Raw genomic sequence first — 26,217 nt, 5'->3', positions numbered from 1 at the left:
CCTGTATCAACAAAAAATATCAGAAAGATGGACAGTGGCGGTTAATACCTAACAAAGTCGTGTACAAAGAGCTAGAACCCATTACAGATACTATGCGTAAGAGGAGACTGGGATTCTTTGGACATATCATGAGGATGCAGGACTCGAGACTTCTGAAACAACTAGTATAACACAATCTCGTCTCAAAAAATACCACAACAGGATGTAAATGGATCAGAGAAGTAAGAGAGGATCTGAAGGAAATAGGCCTTACAACAGAAGACACCAAAAATAAGATAAAATTGAATACAAAACTTAAGAATACAAACCTCCGCTTTACCCTTACACAAAACAAACCAACAACACGCACATTTTCAACTGAGGAAAGGGCACGAAGATCGGAGCGTCTGAAGAAGTACTGGGAGGACCGCAAAGCCCGAACAATCCCTTCAAAGAGACCTGAACGACGGACTGACTAAAGTGATCCTATGTGGTCATAAAAGAAGAAGAAGAAGAAGAATGTTCCGGACCGTCATCAGTTGTGCGCTGGAAACGGCTCCTGGACTGGTAACGACTAAGAATGCAGTCTGGCCGCGGGTTTAGTGCCGCCAAGGCACCCAATATGACACCACGCCGGATCTCCTGAAGGATTTTATCCATATTAAAATGATTATAGGAAAATATGGCAAAGATTTAGTGACCCAACTGACCGGAAGGAATACCTGAGCCTAGCCCGGGAAGTAGAAATCGATTGCTGGAAAGGAAGATTGAAAAATGGCAGGAAACATGCCGTAATCTAATAGAAAACGAGTCAGATCGGGAATTTTGGTGTATTTTCGCCGAAAACGAGTCAGATCGCGAATTTCGGCGGATTATATATCTAAAACAATAAGCATTCAATTATAAATTTCAGTATAATACCGTAGCGAAGCACGGGTATCTTGCTAGTTTAAAATATATGTATACTTAATTTAAAATCATAAACTTTTTAAAATCAAAAGTTTCATAATTCCTCAGTGAAACAAATTACAGTATGGACAATCCTGAGCAACAAACATTCTCCCTGATCTCAATGATGATTCACTTTATCTTTATGGTTTTTTTTTTTTTAATTAGGGGAATTTATTAAACTATTAAAGGATTAATGATATGAATAAACCAATATTTATAATTGTCATTTTTAAATTGGTTTAATTACTGTATATATTTCTATTAGACAGAAAACTTACCTTGGGGTCATACCTCTTGTACTGATCAAGCCCCAAACCTAGGAAAAGACAATATAATTAGTACAGTAGACATATGCTGGCAGTATAATTCTAATTTCTCAGAAAACCTAAGGAAATTATCTTTCTTATTCAAAGACAGCAAAAGTAATTCAGTACATAAAAAGTTTGAATTAAAATATTTTCTTGTTAATATTCATCTTAAAGAATTATGTTAAAAAAAAAACTAGAAATAATTTGCCTACAGTCACATCTTAAGGTTTATCAAAATTTCTTTTTTAGTCATCAATACTGGTTATCTCCAAAATATGACCTGCATAATTATTACATAGTAAACAAACTCTGCTCACTACTACATATTTTTGTCTCAGTTTTTCAATTCATATTCTTTAAGTACAAATATACTTTGAAGCACAAGAAAGAGTTTACCGAGCACATGGTTACTTCAGTCTCTTAACAACAACAGTAATAATAATAATAATAGTAATAATTGAGGAACGGGTTTATTAGTACAGTGAAATATCGATACAACAATACCGCATGGCCAAAGAAAGTTGTAGAGGGAGTTATCGTACCAAAGAGAGATTTAGAAGAATGGGTACTCTTGTCAATTGGTAAACACAACAACATCTGAAAACTGAACTACATTAACTATGTTATGTTATTTGCTTTATGTCCACTAACTACTTTTACGGTCTTCGGAGACGCCGAGGTGCCGGAATTTAGTCCTGTAGGAGTTCTTTTACGTGCCAGTAAATCTACCAACACGAGGCTGTCGTATTTGAGCACCTTCAAATACCACCGGACTGAGCCAGGATCGAACCTGCCAAGTTGGGGTTAGAAGGCCAGCGCCTTAACCATCTGAGCCACTCAGCCCGGCGAACTACATTAACTACCTGCCACATTATCATATCATTTAATTTCCACTAATATGATGTTGGCACCAACAGAAACACACAATTTTTTAAAATGACAATACCTTACCTGTGTCCAGCAGGGTACACTCCTATTGACCACAGAATTGTAATTTCAATCAATCAATCAATCAATCAATCAATCAATCAATCAATCAATCAATCAATCAATCAATCAATCAATCAATACTGATCTGCATTTACGGCAGTGATAATACACAATTGTTGTTCACACTATGCAGCATTTCCCTATTGTAAACTACTGTAGTTAGAGAAATATGAAATGAAAGCATGTTTCACATTCCTCTTCACAGACAGAGAAACACACTAAGACCTAATTGCATCGAGATTCACTGCTATAGTAACAACAGTCCTTGGAATGTACAACAGTGTTATCAGAAAGAAATAAAAAATGTTTTAAGCAGCCGTCCAATAGTTACAGTACTCCTGTTTAAATCCTTCTGGTATGCACACAACCTACATCCTACTGGAATTCTGTAGCTGCTGAGTTCCCACAGTTGCTCAACAAACCCATCCCTCGAGTCAGTATACAGTTGCTTGCTACTTGCTTGTTATGCTTACACAATAGGAAAGTCCAATCTATGCATGGCAGTAACAGATGTTCCTAATAATTTTTGTGCTTGGATTATCACAGTATCAAGAGGAAAGCACATCACCAGGGTCTGAAATGTAAACATTAAATCAAGAGGAATTTTTCATTCAAATTAATGCTGAGACCAAAATATTTTTTTATCGTTACAGAGGGGATTATCGTATTGGTCATTGGTGTATAGAGATTTCACTGTGTTGAAAAGTGTCAGAAATGTAATTTACATTAAGTAATGAGTTCAACTTCTCAGTTTGTTATGATGTCAGACAAAAATACATTGCAAAAAGTGCATTATGCTTATAAATGTTAATTTATAATTGTGAGGTTCTTTAGTCTATTGAAGCTAATTTAGTATAACAAATTTAGAATATACCTGAAAAGAAAACTTTCATTAACAGATCATACCTGAAAAAGATACTGTTATATATGTGGTTTTTTTCCAGGTATTTTCTAAATTTATTTTCTACTGAATCAGTTTCAACAGACTGAAGAACCTCACAATTATAAATTAGGTCAGAACTAAAGAGAAATGGCTTCCATTATAATTAAAAAATTAAAAAACACGTATTAATGTCACAGCTTTTACTTTATGAGGAACAAAACAACTTAAGGAAAGCAGTTCAATTACTGTTTTTGAAGCAACAATTAGTAAGTGATCACATTGAACAATGTCACATTTCTCTCATTTTTAAAATGTTTGAAATATAACATTTAATTACTTTTCAATAAAAATATATATTCAAAACTCATTTTTTAAAAATGTACGAATTTCACTTCCAAGAGTATCTTTTTTTATGCTGGAGCATGAACCTTCTTTATTGTCTCTCAGAACAAACATCACATACAGTAATGTACAGTAATTTAACATTTTACAATATTTTTTGCAGTTATATCCAAGTTTAATTTTACTTTTTATTTAAATACTGAACTAAGCTCCATATTTATTTCTTTGAAAGGAATATCAATTAAATCAACATGTTAACATTTTCAATTATCATGGTCACAACTTCTCATTTATTAAAGAGGAAATAACTGAATTCTTTAAAAGTATGCATTTACAAATAGAACAACATTCCAACCTGATCAAAATTACTAGCATTCCAAACTGAGACAAAAATATGTCTTGAAGGTGTTACAATTGCAATAATTAAGCCATACTTCATTTTAGAGAGCATACCATCTGGTTGTTTAAGCCCAGGAGTCATCGATCTTAAGAAATCATCTGGTGTCATGAAGACTTCATGACTTTCTCCATTTGGATGTATCACTTGCAAAGTAGCAAAGTAGCGGAACACTTTGTCCGGAGTTGAATACTGACGTATACGGTTCTCATACTCGATTATCTGTAGTAGCAGGAAAGAGATGCAGAAAAAAAGCAGGATTTTATTGCAGGGTTATATTAGTAAGAGGTACAAGATTAGAACAGTAAAGCAAGCGAGCAAATTGTTAGTTTCACTGAACACCACAAAGCATACACAGTTAGCAATAAAGGCAATAAAATCTTGTTATTCACTTTAGACCGCGTAGACTGCAACGCTTTAATGATCATGGTCACCAGGTGATTCACTATATGAGGTTGGGACTTTCCCAGAAACTCTGTTAAGACCCAGAATGTGCATGGCTGTAGTACCTATATGTAATACAAGGCAATTAAATCAGTCCTTTTTCATGGATAACCTTCTCTTTCCTTGTCAATTTGAATCCCTTCTGTTCTTCTCTTTCCTCTCAGTTCATGTAAAACTTGGTTCTGCTTCTCCAATTTATCATATAATCAGGCATCAGCACTCATTCAGGGGACTAGATCTATTTTAATCTAGATTTGGGAAATATGAGGGTAAGGACAATGTTGGATGAACACCGCAATAGTTCCGTCTTTCACAGAAAAGTACCTTTGCATGCTCCTGAGTAAGTATTTGCTATTGTAAAATCTTGCTGTAATGAATGCCAATATAACAAAATGTTCAGATATGCAAAGTTCTCCCTATGTAATGTGTGTTAAATTATTTCATTTTAAAGAATTTTGCACTTGCAATATAACAAATTAAAATTTAGCACTTTTGCTTATATTTAGCTTTATTTCTTTTTCTGTTTATTCTGTTCATTTGTTTTATTTTATTTTTTGCTGTTTTTCATCATGAGAGTTTAACTGTGATATTAACAATTAGGTGGAGCATCTTGTCTTTGCACATGGACATAGACATCACTGAATGAACAATCGTCACGCTGTTTCGACTGTATGTGAGCTGTAAGAAAATTAGTGTCATGTGATTTTTATTTTATTCTGGTTAGGTCATCTGTGTGTTGACTATTTTAATGAGTTTTCTTGAAATGCTTCATTTTACGTTCATAAACATATCACTCGAGCACTAAAATTATAAACAGATCTGAATACAACTACAGCCATTCTAAATCAATAATTGGGGCTACATTTTTTGTTATAAATCTTCATTTCATCGTTGGGCATAGATTTGATAAAGAATGTCCAGTACTAATGATACACAGTCTGACCTAGAATTACTATACCCTATTTGTACTAAGCTATGTAAATCATCTTTAGGTGTTAACATTCACGTCAGTAAAAAGCAGGAGAAGTAAAATATCTATCAATCAATATCAATCAATCAATACTGATCTGCATTTAGGGCAGTCGCCCAGGTGGCAGATTCACTATCTGTTGTTTTCCTAGCCTTTTCCTAAATGATTTCAAAGAAATTGGAAATTTATTGAACATTGGTAAGTTATTCCAATCCCTAACTCCCCTTCCTATAAATGAACATTTGCTCCAGTTTGTCCTCTCGAATTCCATGGATGTTATTCTACCCCCTCCAACTCCAACTCAACATATGTAGATCTGCACTTTGAGGCAACTCAGTTTACAAGGTTACTGTTATTTTTTAAAACTATCCTATCGTTTCATACTTAGTAGTATACGCGATCTCTTCTTTGCAAAGGAAGTAAACACTTTCGATTAAAGTTGAGAGAGCTTGGTGATTCAAAGATTTTTTTCACCACTATGTTATCTTCATATTGTGATCTTACCTACTTTTATAAACGCCACTCAAACTTATTTGTCTACTAATGTCATTCCACGCGATCTCTCCGCTGACAGCTCGGAACATACCATTTATGGAAAATTCTAAATTCCCGTGGAGGGAATTTAGATATTTTTCACCAATAGAGCATGTTAAAAATGTCAAAAACATATCAGATGTAAGGCTTTTCAGGTGTTTTCTCTATTAACCAGCATTTTGTCTTAGGTCTGACACTAGACTCATCAGAGTGGGATGTGTCAGACCCTACCCACTGACGCTGTGGTGTATGCAGGTGAACTTATCAGAAGCCCTTATAAGAGGCACAGTCTGATAACTTCACAAGGTGTTACACACAAAGCCTTCCTTCCTCTTCCCTTGGGACCAACACACAACACACCTTCGGAGAGGATTTTTCCTTGACGCTGTGCTGAGAATATTTTCCAGAAAGCAGCGGCTGAGGAAACGAGATGGCTTTGATGATTTAGGTCGACCTATTGTTGGCTGCACCACCCCTCCAGACGATGACAATATCTCACCAAGTGCCAATTGGAAATCAAGTCTCTGAAGTTTCCCGCCTTGTTTCTTGTAGAGGACGTAGACATTTAGGCAAACTATATGAAACAAGTATCAGAACATCTTTTGGTAATACTTCTTGAGACGTTCCTGAGCACTTTTATAGTTGTGAAGTTGACTATCATTCTTATCCACCCCTCTCATATTCTTATTATAGTCCAGGGCTACCACTGGTTTCTTAATAACTCGCTTTCTCATCTTCTCCATAGAATTATATTGTTTCTCTTGTGAATATTGAGGTTCAGATTGTGGAGCAAAACAAAATCGTAAAAGATTCTGATGAATTGTTTCCACACACAGAATCCATAAACATGTAGAGGCTGGATGAGTCCTGAATTGTCTTTACAAATATTTCTTTTCCTTCAACTCATTCCATTTTAATGTTGTTCTCTGTCCAACCATTCCACAAGTCAAGGCTAAGCAGGCTTGTATCAGGTACATTGGGAAAATATACATTGTCTAGCCACTACTGAAAAATATTTGTCTAATTTTCCGGATTTAGAGGCAATGACATATTTAGGAGCTTGGAACAAGTTTTTCTTAACACTTGAGCCAAAAAACCCATTTTTCCTTGTAAAACAATAAGAACCACTGGTAAGAGATGTCCATCTGCTGATATAATAGGATGCACAGTGTAACCGTGCATTAATGTGTTAAGTGATTGTGCCTGTCTTGTCCCGACATTCATGTAATGTTACTTGTTACAAATCTCATGTTATGGTTCATATTGAAATGTACTTAAAGTCAAATAATAATACTAGATTATAAATTCCACCTGTTCAATACATAAGAGCTTTTTATTTAAATTTAAGAAATAGTTCTTAACATATTAGATATAGGGACATGTTTCACCCATAATGAGGGCATCATCAGCCTAAAAATCTCATACCTGAAAGAAAAATAGATCAGGATCCTGATTGTTCTTATACAACAATGTAATGTCAATAATACTGTTGAAATCATTTTGTATCATTTTGTGACAAACTTTGTAATTTTTGTCACAATATTACAAGGCTGTTTATATTTATCCACCCACGAACTGGAAACCTTGAAAGAAGAAAAATGTATCCATTGGGCTGCTTGGTGCATCCATCTTTTTTAAATTACGATCATGGATGATTTTGCACACGATCTTTGAATCCTTGAACTCTCGCACTGTCGGTGAGTGTGCACAACAGACTTCAGATTTCTCTAATTTTGATATGGCTGAATAGAACATTCCTACTGAACTCGTCGTACCAAATCTCAATCAGATCGGAGACTCGCAGATGGAAGGGTTTCGTTGTAAGTGGTTTTAATATTACTTTCTCAAATGCAGTTAAAAAACCTTGGTATCATTATGACTGAAAATCTAAAATGGAATGAACACACAATGAATGTATGCAGGAGAGTACATCCTTCTCTTCATCCTCTCAAATATCAACAATCCTATCTCCCACTAAATTTAAATATTTTATTGGTTCAGACATTCACACTCCCATTATTTAATTATTGTGATCAGGTACGTATTGATGTGACTACTGAACAGACTAGTAAGCTACAAAAAGCATTTAATTCATGCACAAGATTCATATTTTCATAAAATTACTCTGCTCACATAACACTCCACTCTGAAATAGTAGTCTGGTCGAAATTCAACAAACTAAGTTACACACAGCCACTCTAGTTTATAGACTGTTGAATGAATCACAACCCCACTATCTCTCTTCTTTGCTTAACTCACTTTCCTCTTTTCATGACCATAATACACGTTCCAGCTCCCATACCATTGCCATTCCCAACAACAAAAATACTATTTTCAACTGGTCATTCCAAGTTTTGGGTGCCAGGCTCTGAAATTCTATCACAGTAAATATAAGAAAATCTACAAAATTGAACTTTAGATCAACTTGCTGAAATTATTTCCTAGACTATAAAACCGCCTGAGTGAACGATGAGCGTTTGTGTGGGTAAATGTTTATATTTGTTCTTAAGATTTTAAGTTAGAGTATATAGATACACTTACAGTAGTTGAATTAAGTTACATTTTTAAAGTACGATTATTACCATAGGTTAAAATTTTTTGTTTGTAATATATTATGATCATATTTTTGTATTATGGTAAAGAGTAAGAGACGACCAGGAACCCTAACTTCGCCATTACTAACGGCATTAATAATAAATCATTACCAATATGTCTAAAACACAAGATTTAATTGACATGATAAATGATAACATTTATGAGAAATTTTGTAAGTAAGGGTAAAGCTTTCCAGTTAGTAGAATGAAGCATCATTCCCACATAATGAAATATCATCTGCCTTCTCCTGAAACATGCAAAAGAAATTCAAAGGCAGTTTGTTTAATTAATGTGCAACCTTCCCCTTTAAGCTGTGTGAAGTAGGCAATGCAAGTTCTCAAGAGATATTAGCTGCCGAGATAGCAGAACCATTAATCCACAAGGGAAGCACTCACTGCGATGAGTGATATCGCCTCTTACCATCAGGTTGCTTGGCACCAGGAGAAATGGAGCGCAGCAAATCATCAGGAGTCATGAATATCTCCACCTCTGTGCCCCTGATGACTTTAACGGTTGCAAAGTAACGGAAAATTTTATCTGGAGTAGAGTACAAGCGTATCCGATTCTCGTACTCTATTATCTGTAATGCCATATTCACACAATTGCCAATGGTATAATTCAAAATATTCAACACTGTATTTCATATACATTTTCAATTTTTTTAAAGTTAAGTAACATGATAAATCACAATATTACCTGGGTACATACTGAATATTGTATACACTCACACAGTTTTAAAATTCATCATTCTGCTCCTCTTATTCATTTAAATCAAGGTTTATACTATACTCATATCTGAAATCTATAGGTAAAAACTTCATTGACATTTTATACAGATTCCCATTTTTCAGGATAAATACATTTTTGAGATTATGTGCCATTGGCATTAAAGGTGGTAAGTCTACACGAACAGGATTACATCATTCAAAGCTTAAATTATGGAGCTAGCAATAACTTTCCTTTTGTATTCACTTCAGGGAAATGCATACTTAATTTAAGTTTCATGATAACTTTCGCAATCTTAACCCTCAACAAAATTCTACTACATACCAACAAAAAAACTACAGTAACATAGGTATATACCTGTAAATAGTACCAAAGTACACTTGGCTGTACGAGTTTAAAAAGTCTTCTTTATACCCTCCGAACGAGCAAGCTTTAAGACTGGTTTAATGTGATACCTAAATTCTTTAAGCAAGTCCAATGTAACGTCAAACCTGCAATATGATGAGTAAAATGTAAACTGCATAAAAAACATGTTAAAACTCTCTTTCAATATGTTCAATGTAAGAATCTGGCAGTATTTAACCTTACTTTCAGATTTAAATTATCTAAAATTTTTGTGCCATAACAGATCTTAGAGCACATTTTAAGTAGCACATCCAAAGTGAGTGGGAAGTAATTTGCATCACATTGGAATTCTCACAATGTAGTATCTGAACGTGTTTGTTTACAGCACATCAACATCAGGTATAATACAGTACATTGCAGGAACAAATTATAGATTTCACTGAAGTCTACTACAGCACTGATTCATTACTTTGTTGACATAATTATTCAGCCATTCACTGATTGTGGTATGAGCAATGCTATAATTTCTCTACTTTAGACTACAGTACAGAGGAAGTGGCACACAGTCACAATGTTGCTGGCACTGCAAAGAAGAACTGCGCAATTACAAGTAATTCACTAAATTGTTCTTCACTATTACACAACTATTGCATCTATCTCTAAGCTAGTTAAAAAGATACATTGATTGTAAGCAATGTAAATCGATATTTTAGGTTTTACTAACGTAACAGATTGACTGTAAGTGAATAACAAACGGTGTAATTCAATCACCTATATAAAAAAAATAACTTATTGATTATATGAGATGAAAACAAAAATAAAAAATTCTTACTTCCAAAAAATAAAAACGCAGACATTAGCAGAAATAGTAAAAATATACGCAGACGCTACATTAAATATCGAAAATATGGGCATGTGCATAAATGCTGACGTATGGTAACCCTACTCAAAAGTGGTACTGTATGGTACTAGGCCCTCATTTAAAAACCAACCATCCAGTTTCTAGAAAAATTACTTTTAAAATGATTTCAAATAGCCTATGAGAATGCTGGGAATAGTAAATTTAAAAAAATTGAAAACTCCGGCATTCCCAGGGTAATGTAACAATATGAGGCACATATGAATACGTGCTATGCTTATAACACCATGCCACTTCAGCCAGAACCACAAAAACTCAGTGGTATTATAATCCCCCACTACATAGCACAGAGTGCTGCAATGATGTCTCTCACCATCTCTGCATTTGCTGTGGACAGCTTAAACTCTTCCGACCATTCCAATTAGGTTCTTTCCATGTTCAAATTGTTCTGTTGTTTTGCAAGCAATTTTGCCAAGAATGACTGGAATTATTTTACAAGTCAGTTCGCTTAACTGCTCATTATGACTGCTTGACATAAGATGAGGTGCATATTAGTAAATGAGATTCTTTCAGTACAAGCAGAAAAAGTTCACTCTTTCACATACACTGGTAGACACAAATTTTGCAGCTTCGCACAAGAATTAGAAAATTATGGTCATTATCCACACTAATTCTTCAGCTGCATAATGAAGCTTATCTGAAGCATCTCTGGTATAAATTAAATCTTTCAGTGGGGAAGTAACTTTACTCTTGCTGGTCGGCTGATAGCTCAATTTACATTTTCATTTTACACTTGATGTACTATAAAACTATGCCATTGATGCTGGTTCTACAGTAACTAAACCAAGACCTGAAATTCAGATAAACAGTGAGAGCATGTAAATCATAAAAAACAGAAAATTAATGAAGACAAGAGGACAATTCAACTTACATTACATTCATTGAAGTTGTTTAAGATATTCGTCTCTGCGCTTGGAATATAATTCTGTATAACCACTTTCCTTTGCGCCTTCTCACCAGAAGTGATCTTTATTTCAATTTGTCTTTTATTTCTGTGAATGTGCTATGACAATGAAAATAAGCCTCTTTTCAGTATCCTATTCATGTAGAATATTACTGCCCTACAATCCAGTATAACAATTCTTTCTGAAATACATCTTAATTTACTGAAGAATGTCTCTAGTGGATTGCTTTTAAATGTTCTAGTTAGTAAAAAATGAAATCCTCAATGCATTTAACAGTCAAGGAAGTACTTAGTAGAATAGCTCCATATACTTCTTTACCCAATCCCAGTAACCTTCTAACCACTGTATATTTAATTTCCACCAGACGCACTAGAAATTACTTTTCCAACCAAGACAGTATCTCATTGCTTATGTAAAAAAAAAAAGCATTTTCTCTTTATGGTGATGTGCATTAGTGCTTTTTATGTCCTGAACATCGAACAACTTCCTTATGAATTTCAGTGAAGCAATGGTAGCACTGTAATTCTGGAAAGCTGTTGTTTTCAAATGGGAAAAGTTCAGTAGTGTTTGATAAGCCATTTATTAAGTTAGGCAGCATAATAAATTATTCGCAAATACTGTCGTATTTTCTCTTGCATCTAGAAGAAAAGGCAAGTCATTGGATCTATTTGTATATCTAAGAGCTTTTGTATATGCTAAAGTGTCCTCAGCACCAAAAAATATATCAAACCTCTTATAGCAGTCATAATAATTACGAATTTCCCCAAATTTCACGTTTACGAATGGCACACCACAAATTATGATTTTTTGTTTATTTTTAAATGTAAGTGTATGAAGTGTTCAAAAGGATACACAAGGAATGCCATTACAATCTGAATTCTCAGAATATTTCTTTTCGGATTTCTCAGTAATAATGTATATTCCTGCTCTTTCCTGTTCCTCGTTTAAGAATATTTTGAGTTTTCATGAGCCAAACGCAGTGTGCGCTACCAATACCCAGGAAATAACCACCTATGAAGTAGTATATTTTGCGGAATTGTTGCCTATGTCACATAATCAGTCTTGCATGCAAGTATTTGAGTCCTTATGTTCTTGTTTTGACAGCAAAGTGGCGGCAAGCTTCGTTTCATTGTGAATGCTGTGAGTTTACGTGTGACTGATTAAAAAGTACTTACTGTGTTTTTTGTCGCCAAATTTACATTGACTTAGCAAATATCATGGGATAGTCACCTAATAGCGTATGGGGCCTCCTCTGGCCCTGCGAACTGCAGTGAGACGCCGTGGAAGTGAGTCGACAAGTCCCTGGTAGTCCTCTGGACGCAGCTGACACCACATCGTTTGCAGAGCAGCCGCCAATGCTGGTCTGTTCGTGGGTGCAGGATCCATGACACGGAGCCTGCGTTCCAGGACATCACAGATATGCTCGATAGGGTTCATATCTGGGCTCCTGGGAAGCCATGGCAGTCACTGGACCTCCGCTGCATGTTCCTGGAACCATTCCCGGGCAACATGGGAGCGATGTGGCGGTGCGTTATCGTCTTGAAACACTGCATCACCGCCTGGGAGGCCAAGAATGGGTGGAGATGGTCTCCAAGCAGCTCAACATACCGCGTACCATTCAAAGTCTCTTCCAGAACAACTAGGGGACCCATTCCATACCAGGAAAATGCACCCCAGACCATAACAGAGACACCAGCACCCTGGACCACACCTTCGAGGTAGGCGGGATCCATCGCTTCATGTAGTCTGCGCCATACACGGTGCCTCCCATCAGCATGGTGCAGTTGAAACCGTGATTTGTTCGACCATATCACGTTACGCCATTGTTCCAGTGTCCATCCCTGGTGACTGGCGACAAATGCGCGTTGTCGTGCCCGATGACATTGGGTTAACAGTGGCACCCGTGTGCTGCGCCGGCTCCCATACCCCATAGAACCCATGTTCCTACGGATTGTCCACTGGGAGATGTGTCCAGCACGGCCTGGGTTGAATTGAGCCTGTTTTGTTGCACGCTTGCCTGTCCATCACTATCGACAATCCGTCTCAGATGTTGCTGGTCACGGTCATCGAGGGTGGCTGGACGGCTGGTCGTTCATCTGTTGTGAACGGTGACACCCGCATTCAACCATTCACGATACACCCTGGATGCGGTTGATCGTGTGAAGCCGAATTCCCGCACCACTTCCGAAATCGCACTTCACATCCGTCGGGCACCGACCACCATACCCCGTTCGGTGTCAGCTCACGACGACGTTCCATGTTACATCTGTCACATGCACAGCCACTGCTCACAGCTTTGCTGAAGTGGAACATCTTTCCCGCTAACGTGGATAGTATGGTCAGTGTACAATGAACAATGACTGAAGACTTGCTGCACCTGTCCTTGAGAAAAAATTGGTGCTACCACCAGCAGTCAGGCCAGTACTTGTCCCACAGACGCACCCTCCACACCAGGTGTCCCAGAATTTAGTCTCCATCAAAAGTTCAATTAAGTCTACCAGTGTCGGATAAGCGAACATCGGTTGAGCGAGACTCTACTGTAATATATTCATATATAATATAAAAGAACATAGGTTTTCATGGCTTAGCACGACGATCCCCGAGTCCAGTTAGTGGGGGGCCGTGGATAGTATGGTCGTGACTTCCACATTTCTTCGAAAAATTTCTTTGCTCACTGTCGGAGGCAAAACTTCTCATGCTCTGATGAAGGTCAATGTAATTTCGAGCAAAGCTCGGCTTTGTTAAATATATATAAGAGCTTTAATCTAGTTTGCATATTTCTTCATTTTAACCCATTCACTGCCAAAGCCGTATATATACATTATTGAACGCCGTGCCTCGTCCGCCAAACCCGTATATATATGTTTTGGTGCAGTGTGTACTTCACCGATCTCGCAAATGAACGCAATATAGTGTCATGCTTTGAGATTCCATGGAAATGCTCAAACAAGTCCTGTACGGCAGATATACCACTCCATTTCGCGTGTTTTGAAAACGTTCTGGTGTTATTTCAGCTTTGCTGAAGTGGAACATCTTTCCCGCTAACGTGTAGCCATCATGGCGTCTTGAAGTATACGTTTATCTCTGGTTGAAGAAGAAATTGAATTTTTCCTCATAAATAGTGATTTTGGAGAGCTATATTTTGATAATGAAGGTGGAGAACATCTAACTGGCGATATTGAACTACAAGAAACTGCGAGACAACGTAGTAATGATGAACCTCATGTGGAATTGTCACCCCTTCCTCAGATAAATTATTTTTTCCTCAAATGTAAATGATTTTGATATTACCAGTTCTTGGATCAACAATTTTAAATTATATTTCAGTAATAGTATCACCGAGCAGAGTAGCGCGCGTATTGACATGCTACGGCTATGGAGCCAAGTTCTGCATTCGGTAGGCGAGTGGGTTCGAACCCCACCGTCAGCTGTCCTGAATTTTTTTTTTTTTTTGCACTCCCAAGCAAATGTCGAGATAGTTCCTATTCATAAACCATAGCCGATTCCTTCCACTTCCTTACCCAGTTTCATTTACCACCATTCATTTCAGATTCATTATCTTCTCAACTAAGGTTTGCATCAGGAAGGGCATCCGGCCATAAAAATATGGAGTAAAATATAATCTCACTTCATCCCCGACACCATATTGGGCTGCTGTGCTAAGGGAACAAAATGCATTCCATTAATAGTATCAGTAAATATGTAAGTATAAAAGTACTCCTTCCTTAAAAAAAAAAAAAACAGCCCAGAGGGCTCGCCAGATCATCAAAACTCGGCAGTGAAAAGGTTAATATTAATATATTTTTGATACTTAATATTTATGAATATTTAGCAGCAGTGCACGAGAAGACAAGGGCAACACTAATGGTACAATGTGTGTTGGAAAGAGTCACTGGATGCCCATGTAACTCCATACCGTACTGCAGTCTAAGGTAGAGACAAACTATAATAATGCTGTTCCTTTGTTCCTTATGCAACCAGTCTCCGTTATGAATGGTGTGAAAACAGCCGCTCGTAAGGTTAGTTGGTGAGTGCATTTCCGTGGGCTAGGCAGACTGATATGTAATAGTAACTTATGGCTCAGTGAGGAAAGCAACAGGAAATCGCTCATTTCCCTAGTATGCCTCTTCAGTGAAGCCTAGGCCATATACGATAGTTGATGATGGAGCTCTTGAGAATCAAACGAGCCTTTGTTCTGAATACCCAACACACTAAGTATGGAGAACCTATATTTCAGGAAAATGAATCCAATTCAACCCTTGTTAACATTTAAAGAGGTGATAAACAGAACAAAACAAACAAAATCATTAAAAAAATTCACTAACAAAGAAAAATTTTCCTTTTGGACCAAACTGAATTATTACAATATTATATTTAAAAAAAGTAATGACATTCATGTATCTGCTCTAACAAAAACTGCACACACTTATCATATCCCATTAAAGATGTCTTGGGTTCAATTCTCTTTCATTTTCATGAAGTCAAAGGCCATGCGAGACTGGGTTTATTATGAAAAACATTACCTTGCGATCACGGAAACCAACTTTCCCCTTCTTGCGCTTCTTCTTAGCTTCTTCGGCATCATCATCATCCCCACTTCCATCATCTTCTTCTGCTTTTACAACTTTTCCAGATGGGCTCTCATCTAACTGTGAAGCTGCATCCACAGAAGGAAATATTTGCTTCTTCAGCCTTGAAATTATTGAAAACAAAATGTCAATATTTTATTCTATTAATCCTCTTTGTAGTAGATGGTATTATGTAGTAAAAAACTAAAGTTTGCATGTGAATATTTAGTTTTCACGACTGCACTGTACTTGATATACTTCCAGCTTAGTACGTCATGTTAAGTACATTGTGCTGGAAGTAAAGTCAAAACCAATAGCTCACAAGGAGAGGCCAGACTCTGTATCTATCCGATTTCAATGAGCTTCAATGTACATGTCGAGGGACACTCATCAGTAACTCGTGTATAAGGGTTTAGTTTTAGAAAACATTGAGTCACGATGCAGCATCCACTTTGGACCAAGTGGAGGTGATAGAACACTAAAAGGCAACCTAATCATTTCTGAAAAATTGATGAATCCCTGATTCCAATGCATATATACTTGGAGACACTGCAGTCAACTGGGGTTGTGATCGAGTGGTCACCGTACTTGTCTGTAAACCTCGACGTGAGTTTGAGTCTCATTGCAGCTATAGCTTTGTACAAAATAAATGATTATTTGAGGAAACATGCAGATAAAAATGTTAATAAAAATATTAGACAAACTGCAGTAAACTTTACAGCTACAATATAAAGTCTATGTAACTGCTCAGACATTTATAAGATACTAGCAAGATACCCGTGCTTCGCTACAGTATAATACTGAAATTTATAATTGAATGGTTAACGTTTTATATATAATCCGCCAAAATTCGCGATCCGACTAGTTTTCTGAGAGAATCTGCCAAAATTTGTGATCTGACTAGTTTTCTGAGAGATTACGGCAAAGCTCCTCCCATTTATCAATCTTTCTTTTCAGCAATCAATTTCGTACTTCCCGGGCTAGCTCCAGGTATTCCACCCAGTCAGTAGGGTCCCTAAATCTTTGCCATCTTTTCCTATAAGCATTTTTAATATAGATCAAATTCTTGAGGAGATCCGGCATGGTGTCGTCTGGGATGCCTTGGAGGGTACTGAACCCGCAGCCAGACTGCATTCATAGTCATTAACCGGCCAAGACCCATTTCCAGCATTGTCCGCACATTCTGACGACGGTCCAAAACATTATTATTATTATTATTGTGGGTGATATTAGTTGAATTTAGGTTATTATTATTATTATTATTATTATTATTATTAGTAGTAGTAGTAGTAGTAGTAGTAGTAGTAGTAGTAGTAGTAGTAGTAGTAGTAGTAGTAGTAGTATTGATGTTCTGGAGCCCGCAGCAAGATGCAAGACCACTAATTGGCAATAAATTACATTTGCTGCCATTGTCATTGCTGACAATGTGACCAGCACCATTGTCGCGCGTAAACAAAGGATGGTATTTCTGGTGATACGAATGACATACATTCATGCATTATTGACCTTATTATAGAGGTGAACAATTGCATAGTCAGTATCATTCCTATCGTTTATTTCAAATGTGTTTAAATTTTTATTTATATGCCAGGAGAATCTACTATAATCTAACTTTAACTTCACCAAAGAAAAAGACGTCTCTTGAAAACGAACGCAGGAACGTTTAAAAATGATCAAATTATGATCAGAATCAAGTACATTATGAACAGTAAAATCAATTGGTCTCGACTCCTTTTTCACCCCACCGCCGTTAAGTTGATTTACACATCCCCCCAAAAAAGAAGGCGCATTTCTTTATGTTTAAAGGAGATTCCAAATACCAATGTTCATGTCTGTTACCTTCAGTTATGAGATATAAGTATCTCCATAAAAAGAATTCACTCTTTTTCACTTCCTTTCACACTCCTCCCCGTTAAGTGAATTTTCCAGAAAAAAAAAATTCTTTATTAGTAAAGGATCCTTTAAATACCAATTATCATGACTGTAACATCATCAGTTTGTGAAATATGTGTCCTCATAAAAGGAATTCAACTCCTTTTCACCCCAGAACCCCAAGATGATTCCCCCCCCCCAAAAAAAAAGTGGTTTTCTTTGTTTTTAAGAGAGATCCAAATACCAATTTTCATGTCTGTAACAACTTCCGTTTTTATTAGAAGTAAATATCCTAATACAATTAATTTTTTAATTCTTTACCCCCCCCCCCCGGCCCCTCATTGGATTTTCCAAAATCAAAGGAATATGTGTTCCTTTACTTTCAAAGCACATTCCAAATACCAATTTTCACATCTGCAACATCTTTCGTTTATGAGATAATAATATCTTCATACAAATAATTCAACTAATTTTTCAATTCCTCCCCCCCCCCCCCTCTTAAGTGGATTTCCGAAAACAAAAAATACGTATTTCTTTATTTTAAAAGGAGATTCCAAATACCAATTTTCACGTCTGTAACATCTTCAGCCGACCCCGTGGTGTAGGGGTAGCGTGCCTGCCTCTTACCCGGAGGCCCCAGGTTCGATTCCCGGCCAGATCAGGGATTTTTACCTGGACCTGAGGGCTAGTTTGAGGTCCACTCAGCCTATGTGATAAGAATTGAGGAGCTATCTGATGGTGAGATAGCGGCCCCGGTCTAGAAAGCCCAAGAATAATGGCCAAGAGGATTTGTCGTGCTGACCATGCAACACCTCGTAATCTGCAGGCCTTCGGGCTGAGCAGTGGTCGCTTGGTAGGCCAAGGCCCTTCAAGGGCTGTAGTGCCATGGGGTTTGGTATGGTTTGGTAACATCTTCAGTTTTTGAGATATCAGTATCTTAATAAAAATAATTTAACCCCATTTTCAGTCATTTTTACCCACCACCCAAGTGGTTTTTCTGAAAACAAAAAATACATGTATGTTTATTTCTAATAGAGAGTTTTTGAGATATACTGTGGACATGGTCATTTTAAAATTTCACCCCCATTTTAGTTCCCCTTAAGTGGAGTATCTGAAAACAAATCACATATGTTCTTTACTTTTACAGGAAATTCCAATTACCAGTTTTTATGCCTGTAACATTTTAAGTTTCCGAGATATACTGTAGATACAGTCTTTCTAAAAATTCACCCCATTTGTCACTCCTGTTTAACCCCCATTAATTGGATTTTCCCAAATCAAAAACAAAAAGTGTTTATTTTGAGAGGAGATTCCAAATACCAATTTTCAGGTCTGTAATACCTTCAGTTCCTGAAATATAAGTATCTTCATTAAAGACATTCAACCCCTTTTGCACCCCTCCGAGTGGGATTTTCTGTAAACAAAAAAACACATGTTTCTTTATTTTTAAAGGAGATTCTAAATACCAATTTTTACATCTGTAAACTTTTAAAGTTTTGAGAAGTAGATACACTCAATCTAAACATTTCTAAAAATTCACCCCATTCGTCACTCCTGTTTAACCCCCATTTACTGAATTTTCCAAAAACGAAAAAATACGTGTTTATTTTTAAAGGTGATTCCAAATACCAGTTTTCAGGTCTGTAATATCTTCAGTTTCTGAGATGTAAGTATCCTCATTAAAACCATTCAACACCTTTTTCACCCCTCCTAGTGGGATTTTCCAAAAACGAAAAATTACATGTGTCTTTATTTTTAAAGGAGATTCTAAATACCCTTCACTCGAGTAATTCTTGTATGGCGCATCCACGTTGCGGGGAGTGGGTATCCTCCACATGAGTAGGCCGGTGTGAAGGAGAGCTAAGTTCAAGCAGGGACCCAGTCTCACGGAGTATAACGTGGAACCCATGCCCAGGGTTATGGGTGAAGACCTTAACAGCATCTTAGGCAGAGAAGGAGACCTTCGGAATGGCAAAGATGGCGGATGAGGCAACTCATCCTCTCTGGGGAAAATTAGAAGAGGAAACCACTGCCTTGTGGAGAAGAGGGATCTTCAAAGGCTAAGGGAATAAATCCCGAAAGAAAAATCCTCAGATGCATTAGGCCTTAGCAGGTCAGTAGATGAGTAAATTCAAACTTGCTTTCAACTATAATACTATCCTCGGATGGAAGTTTAAAAATGGAAATGGAATTGACAAGTCTCTCGCTACAGTTGCACAGTATGATGGTAATCCTGATGTTCGTGCAGGTGTTAGATCAGAGAACAAAACCCAATTTGGAACAATAAATATTTTAACAATGAATGGGAAGGAAAACTAATTGATTGACCTAATAGAGAGATGAAAACTGGATATCCTGGGATTAAATGATGTAAAATAGAAAGGGAAAGGAATGAAGAAACTAAGAAAGGGGTACACCTTGTACTCGGTTGGTAACAGTAAAAAGAAAAGAAATGGAGTAGACTTTGTAGGGAATCAGAATGTTGAACCAATAGCTCAAGTTGAGTATGTAAATGAAAGAATTGCATTCCAACATTGTATAAAAAAGAAGTTGCCTAACATGGAAATACAAGAGGGGTATGAAATAGAGTAACATTCCAGTAACTTTAATAGTGAAGCAGAAAGTGAAGTATATTCTAAGCCAAACAGCAGTAAAATGTATACTCCGTGCATAGCATTATAATTGAGAAGGCTTACATTTTAATGAGATGCATGGTCTTTAGTATTCAAGAAAACACAAAGCAGCAGCCGGGGCACAGTTCCACTTGCTACGCAGTTTAATAATTCTGTTGATTTTATGTCTTGCAAACTACTTTTATGGTTGTTGGAGTCATACACAGTAGGCCTATACTGCACAGTGAAACAATCTTCTGTAGCATTTCATTTGGACTACAGAACTGTCTTGAGAAGACAATGTTTTCAATGACTGCATTATTTAATCCATTACAAATATTACCTACATCTGCAGCATTATTACTAAATTATTTTTATAAAACCTAATCCACTGAAAAATGTTTCCATTTAAGCCACAAAATGAAATTTAGGCCAAGCTGGATTAATATTTAGTCTAGCATCTATCACTTTCATGCTCATTTAGGTAAAACTATAATAAAGAGGCCTCAAGGTTTAGTAACACGAGCCACCACTACATAGCGTACACGCGTTGACTGTCGCACTAGTAGCACTGAGAGGGAGCGCCGAGAGGAATGACAATGCTGCCAGCTGTTGGTTGTTGGTTTGATATGGCTATATTTTTTCTTGCCGTGCGGACAGTATGTGCCACGGCGATAGAAAAGAGCCTCTCGAAGGGAGTTCTCATGACAGAGATTGGTCTGAATGTGCAGAGATAGATTAGAACTACTAAACTACCTTTTTTCTTGCCGGGCAGACCGTATGCGCCACGGCCTTTTAAACTTCCCTGGCCGCTTCATATTTTTTTCTTCTGCAATGGTTGGTAACAAAATCTCGGCCTCATCCTAGGTGTCAATGACGTCATCCTCTCCCATACATGAACCAATCACAGTTATAAGCAATGGAGTAGGCGTCTAAAACTTTTTTTTTGTTATAAAAGTAAATGTACTTCTAGGAGCGGGTGGGTTGGTCCCGGGCAAGCATATTGAATACATCTCTCTTCCACGATCATTTTAAGATGAGAATAGCAGCATTTAAAGTAATATTTTACGTAATAATCCTTGAGGCCCCGTTACTATAGTTCTACCTTCATTTTACACCAAGAGAGGTATCCCAGTAACCTTAATAGTGAAGCAAATTCTGTATGCCAAACAACAACAACAAGAAAGAACAACTCAATGGGAAACACTCATAATTCAGAAAGGCACATTTCTTATGAAAATTTATGAACTGATTATGGATAAATTGGGTTTATATAGCCCCAAATTTGTAGCAAGGAAGTGCTTGAAAACACTTGGTATCTTAAAGAAAAACTCTTAAATATGTAACTTAAAAAACAATCTGGTTATACTTACGCATCATAATTAAGAATTGTTCCCAGAAATACCATACCCACAAAGGTATACCATAACTTGCTTATTAATGGTACTGGAGTAGGTTTGTGTCCAAAGTTTTTGTGCTGTCTTTTCTGTTGTTCGTTATAAACTTGGTATTTTCGTAAGAATGATTCGTAACTTGCATGCCTTTGAGACAGCTGAGTCAATGCTAAACGTGTTGCTAAAGGTAGATTTTGCAGTGGTCCTGCATGAATCAATATTCCAAGACTTCTGAAATTATGCCACATACCGAGTCATGCACTGTAAAAAAGAAGGAAGACAGAGGACAATAAATTATATAGATTTCAATTCTGACATCGGGAAAGAAACATATCAAATCAAATAACGTGAATGTGGTTATCATAGTATTCAAGGTTAGAATTATTTTGATTCTTCAATAAACATATTTCTTCCAACACAACTGATATATAAGTTTATGGTGCCATTTCTTCAATTATAAGAAGTTTTCTGAAGATGTTTCAAATCAAATCACAATAAATTATCTGATGTTCAGGTTATTATTAAAAATAAGGGTACGATGCGCAAAGGTATCACCGAGATATCACTATAAAATTTGTCACAAATGGAACCTAGCAATTGCTTTTACACATATCAAGTGAAAAATTCCTGGCACATTAAGAAATATTTCATTTTTGGAGTATATTATGTATGCGTACTTTACCACTTTACAAGTACATTTGGTGTTACGCTCACAGTGACACACGTATGTCTTTTGTCTCACACGTTGAACAATTTCGTGTGTAATGTCTTTGTTCGCTGAAGTTCTTTGATCACGACGAGTTGTGGACTTGTGCCCTAACTGATTCATTAAGTTATTTATTGGTCCAGGGATCATGCTACTTCGGCAATAGCTTAAAGTCTTGTAATTTAACAATAACCTGTTCATTTGCCTCATCGAAAAATGAATACTGTTCACCTCCATTTTGCTTTTTGAACTAGCCGCTCTACTCATAATGGACAAAGATAATGAGAATCCACAGACATAGCACTCGCATTCCTCGGTGCTAGCCCTGGACCTCAAGAAAAGAACAAAAGACGGCATCAGCAGCGGAATACGACATAAACCAGTCCTGTCTACAAGCCTTAAGTATGTTTTCATATTTCTCAAATAACGACGGTATTTCTTAATGTGCCAGGAATTTTTCACTTGATATGTGTAAAAGCAATTGTTATGTTCCATTTGTGACAAATTTTATAGTGATATCTCGGTGATACCTTTGCGCATCATACCCAAAAATAATTTCATTGATATAATAAGTATCAATTAACTTTAAAAATGCATTATGAATGAAAGAAAATCGACCACACTACGTAAACAAAAAAAGAGAGAAATTAACGGAATTTTACCACGTATTGTTTAAGTTTATTACCCAAAATCTTAAGAGACTTCAAGTGGATCTGAATGGATCTGAAACTGAATTCAATCCTGTCAAACAAGACGACTGTATAATGTTTTTCGCTCGGCCATATTCAGGTGCGCCAACATTCACAAAAGAAAATTCTTAACTACATAAGGCAGAGCCATCTACGTAGTCGGCTATGACATAAGGGCGTATTTCTTCTGAAAAGTTACGATTTGATTATGGATAAATTATGTAGCCCCAAATTTGTAGCAAGGAAATGCTTGATAAACCGACCAATTTTTCACTTCTTTCCCCTTCCCCGAAGTAGATTTTCCGAAAACAAAGGAAACGTGTATCATTATTTTTAAAGGGAATTCCAAATAGCAATTTTCATCTTCAGTTTTTGAGATTTAAGTATCCCAATAAAAAGAATTCAATCCCATTGTCATCTCTCCCCCCTCCCCCTTCTTAAGAGTTTTTTCCGAAAACAAAATACTTCTTTATTTTTAAAGGAGATTCCAAATGCCAAAATTTACGCCTGTAAACTGTTAAGGTTTTGAGATATATACTGTAGGTATTCTCATTTAAACAACTCATCCTCTCTTTCCCCCCTTATCGACGGAATATACATACATAGTCCCTTGGTGGGCACCTGCATTGTAATATAAACTAGCTAAGGTACCCGTGCTTCGCTACGGAATTCTACACTGTACACTGAATTCTCGTAAACTGCATAGCTCTTAACGTTGCCACAAAAACGCGACGGGGAGTCACAATACGTCTTTTCACATATGAAGACTGGGTTAGGGAATTTTCAGTGTAATGACAGGCCCTCTTGCCTACTATCAGTCACAATCAAGTTGGGGAGTTGTTATTATGATGGTAGGCCCACTTGCCTACTGCCAGTCAGAATCAAGTTGGGCAGTATTCATTATAATGGCAGACACTGACCCTCCACCTGCCTTTTTTAAATCCTGAGAAAGAATGTCTTTGTGCTTTTCCCAACTGAAGTCTACAAAGGTCATTACAATGACGTCAGTAGGGAGGTCGAGATTAAAGACAATGCTATCATATGATACACTCCATCAAATGAAAAACTGCACATTTTATCACTTTTAACGAACAGTACTACACTACCGATCTAACAGTCCAAAGTTCCAGAGCTTGAATTACCAGACCGCAGTCTGTCATTATTCCCTTAAGTGTGCACACTACTCATTCCAATTACTGCCTCAGAGCACGGATCGAATAGCTGGAAACTATGATGAAACATTGTGTTACGTACCAGTAGTTATCAGCAAATTTATGAACCAGACGAGTGTCATGCTAAAGAAGAGAGTTATCTAACTCCCCAGCTACTTCCCGCCAGTAATCAAGCAGGATGTTATACTCGGTACGCAGCAATAGTCCCATCTATCGGAGATGAGAAGCAGCAGAAGACACAAAGCACATCACAACAAACAATGGTCAATGTAATGTTATTATTGATCAATTGTATGAGCTTTCTATATTGTAGGTTTTCACATTTAGTTTTCTTCCGACTCTGTGATATTAGGACATCAAATGTAAAGTGAGTCCTTACTTTCAAAATGTCGGACCCCTTCCATTTCCCCTCTCTGATTAGTGTTATATAAAGGATGGTTGCCTAGTTGTACTTCCTCTTAAAACAATCACCACCACCACCAATCTTATTATAGTCGGTACGGTAAAACAGAATAAGACCTAAATGATCGGAAATTATATTCTGTATGACTTATGTAGTACTTTTCGACAGGACCAATAACATAGGTAATTAAAAATTAAAATTTTAGTCTCCTTCCCCTAAACTATTATTTCAAACAGGGCACATGAAATTATTCATAGCGTAGACTGTAGTTCCTTATTTCCCGACTTTACATGCCGATTTTTATTAAATTCTGTTTACCCGTTTTTTCATGGCTCGGTGTTGATATGGACTTAGCAACAAAAATCCAAATTCATGAATATATTTTTTTATCATAACCGGTACGTTAAAAATGTATAAAGACATAAATGGTAGAAAATGTAATTGTATATATCTTTAGTTATGTAGTATTTATCCATAGGACCACTAATAACATAAATATTTGAGAATTCCATTTTAGGCCTTCCCCTAAACTACCATTTTACTCAGCATGAAGTATAACTTTCAAGCTTCTACAACGCACAGACAAAACTCTTTTTTTTTTCTAGTTGCTTTACGTCGCACCGACACAGGTGGGTCTTCTGACGGCGATGGGATGGGAGAGGCCTGGGAGTTGGAGGGAAGCGACCGTGACCTTAGTTAGGGTACAGCCCCAGTATTTTCCTGGTGTGAGGGTGGAAAGCCGCGGAAGGCCATCTTCGGGGCTGCCGACAGTGGGATTCGGGCCCACTATCTCCTGGATGCGGGCTCACAGTCGCGTGCCCCGAGGCAGTGGCACGGCCAACTCGCCCAGTAAACTCTTATTTCATATATATAGATGTAACCCTAAAATTTAATTTCTTTATGTCGAGTAGTTTTGCCTGGGTCTTGACTGACAATCAGTTAAGACATTTTATGTATATAGATATGTACTAAGTATAACTTTCAAGCTTCTACAATTACGTATGAAATGAATAATTTAATACAGGAGAGACATTATAATAAACATAATGCATAATTCAGTTTTGGATTCGAGCCATTTCAGAGAAGACGCGCATAGAAACATTTCATTTTGTTACATTCTCCTGTAGAGATTTTGCAATTACTGTTTTTTTTTTTCTAGAACAAACAATTATACGAAATATAATGCATTATTTACGACAGAGACAACCTGGAAGAAAACACTAAGAATGTTAAGTCTACTTGTTTAGTAGTTCGTACTAAAATGTTTTTAAAATGTCATTATGTAGAAATTACTGTATACTTTTCATCACTCAACAATAGAGGAGTTCAAATGGACCTAGTTAACAAAATTTCATTTACCAACATTTAGTCACATTTCAACACAGTACTGGTGATTTGATGATACGTATGCCGGCTCCACGGTCTAGAGGTAACACGCCTGCCTCTTATTAGGATTCTCGGCTAGGTCAGGGATTTTTACTTGGATCTGAGGGCTGCATCGAGGTCCGCTCAA

At 36.9% G+C, this 26,217-nt stretch overlaps 1 protein-coding gene across 3 annotated transcripts in view; it reads right to left on the bottom strand.

Annotated features, from left to right (window-relative positions):
- The window catches only part of LOC136856906 (calcium uptake protein 1 homolog, mitochondrial), a 359,229-nt gene extending 335,981 nt beyond the window's left edge, over nt 1-23,248 (bottom strand). Inside the window, exons 1-5 of one of the 3 annotated variants that reach the window (XM_067135140.2) lie at nt 23,126-23,248; nt 21,714-21,995; nt 15,812-15,980; nt 8,814-8,973; nt 1,209-1,246 (exon numbers count right to left, since the gene is read on the bottom strand). In XM_067135140.2, the coding sequence (XP_066991241.2) occupies nt 1,209-1,246; nt 8,814-8,973; nt 15,812-15,980; nt 21,714-21,982 (636 nt within the window). In that variant the 5' untranslated portion in view covers nt 21,983-21,995; nt 23,126-23,248. Of the gene's footprint in view, nt 1-1,208; nt 1,247-3,906; nt 4,073-8,813; nt 8,974-15,811; nt 15,981-21,713; nt 21,996-23,102 lie in introns of all 3 variants that reach the window. The other 2 variants (XM_067135138.2, XM_067135139.2) reach the window with 2 other exon arrangements.
- Between the last annotated feature and the right edge of the window lie 2,969 nt (nt 23,249-26,217).

The sequence above is a fragment of the Anabrus simplex genome, chromosome 1 (assembly GCF_040414725.1).
Source record: "Anabrus simplex isolate iqAnaSimp1 chromosome 1, ASM4041472v1, whole genome shotgun sequence".
Lineage (NCBI taxonomy): Eukaryota > Metazoa > Arthropoda > Insecta > Orthoptera > Tettigoniidae > Anabrus > Anabrus simplex.
The sequence above is the reverse complement of the archived record's forward strand: the minus strand, read 5'-3'. Positions and strand labels throughout refer to the sequence as shown.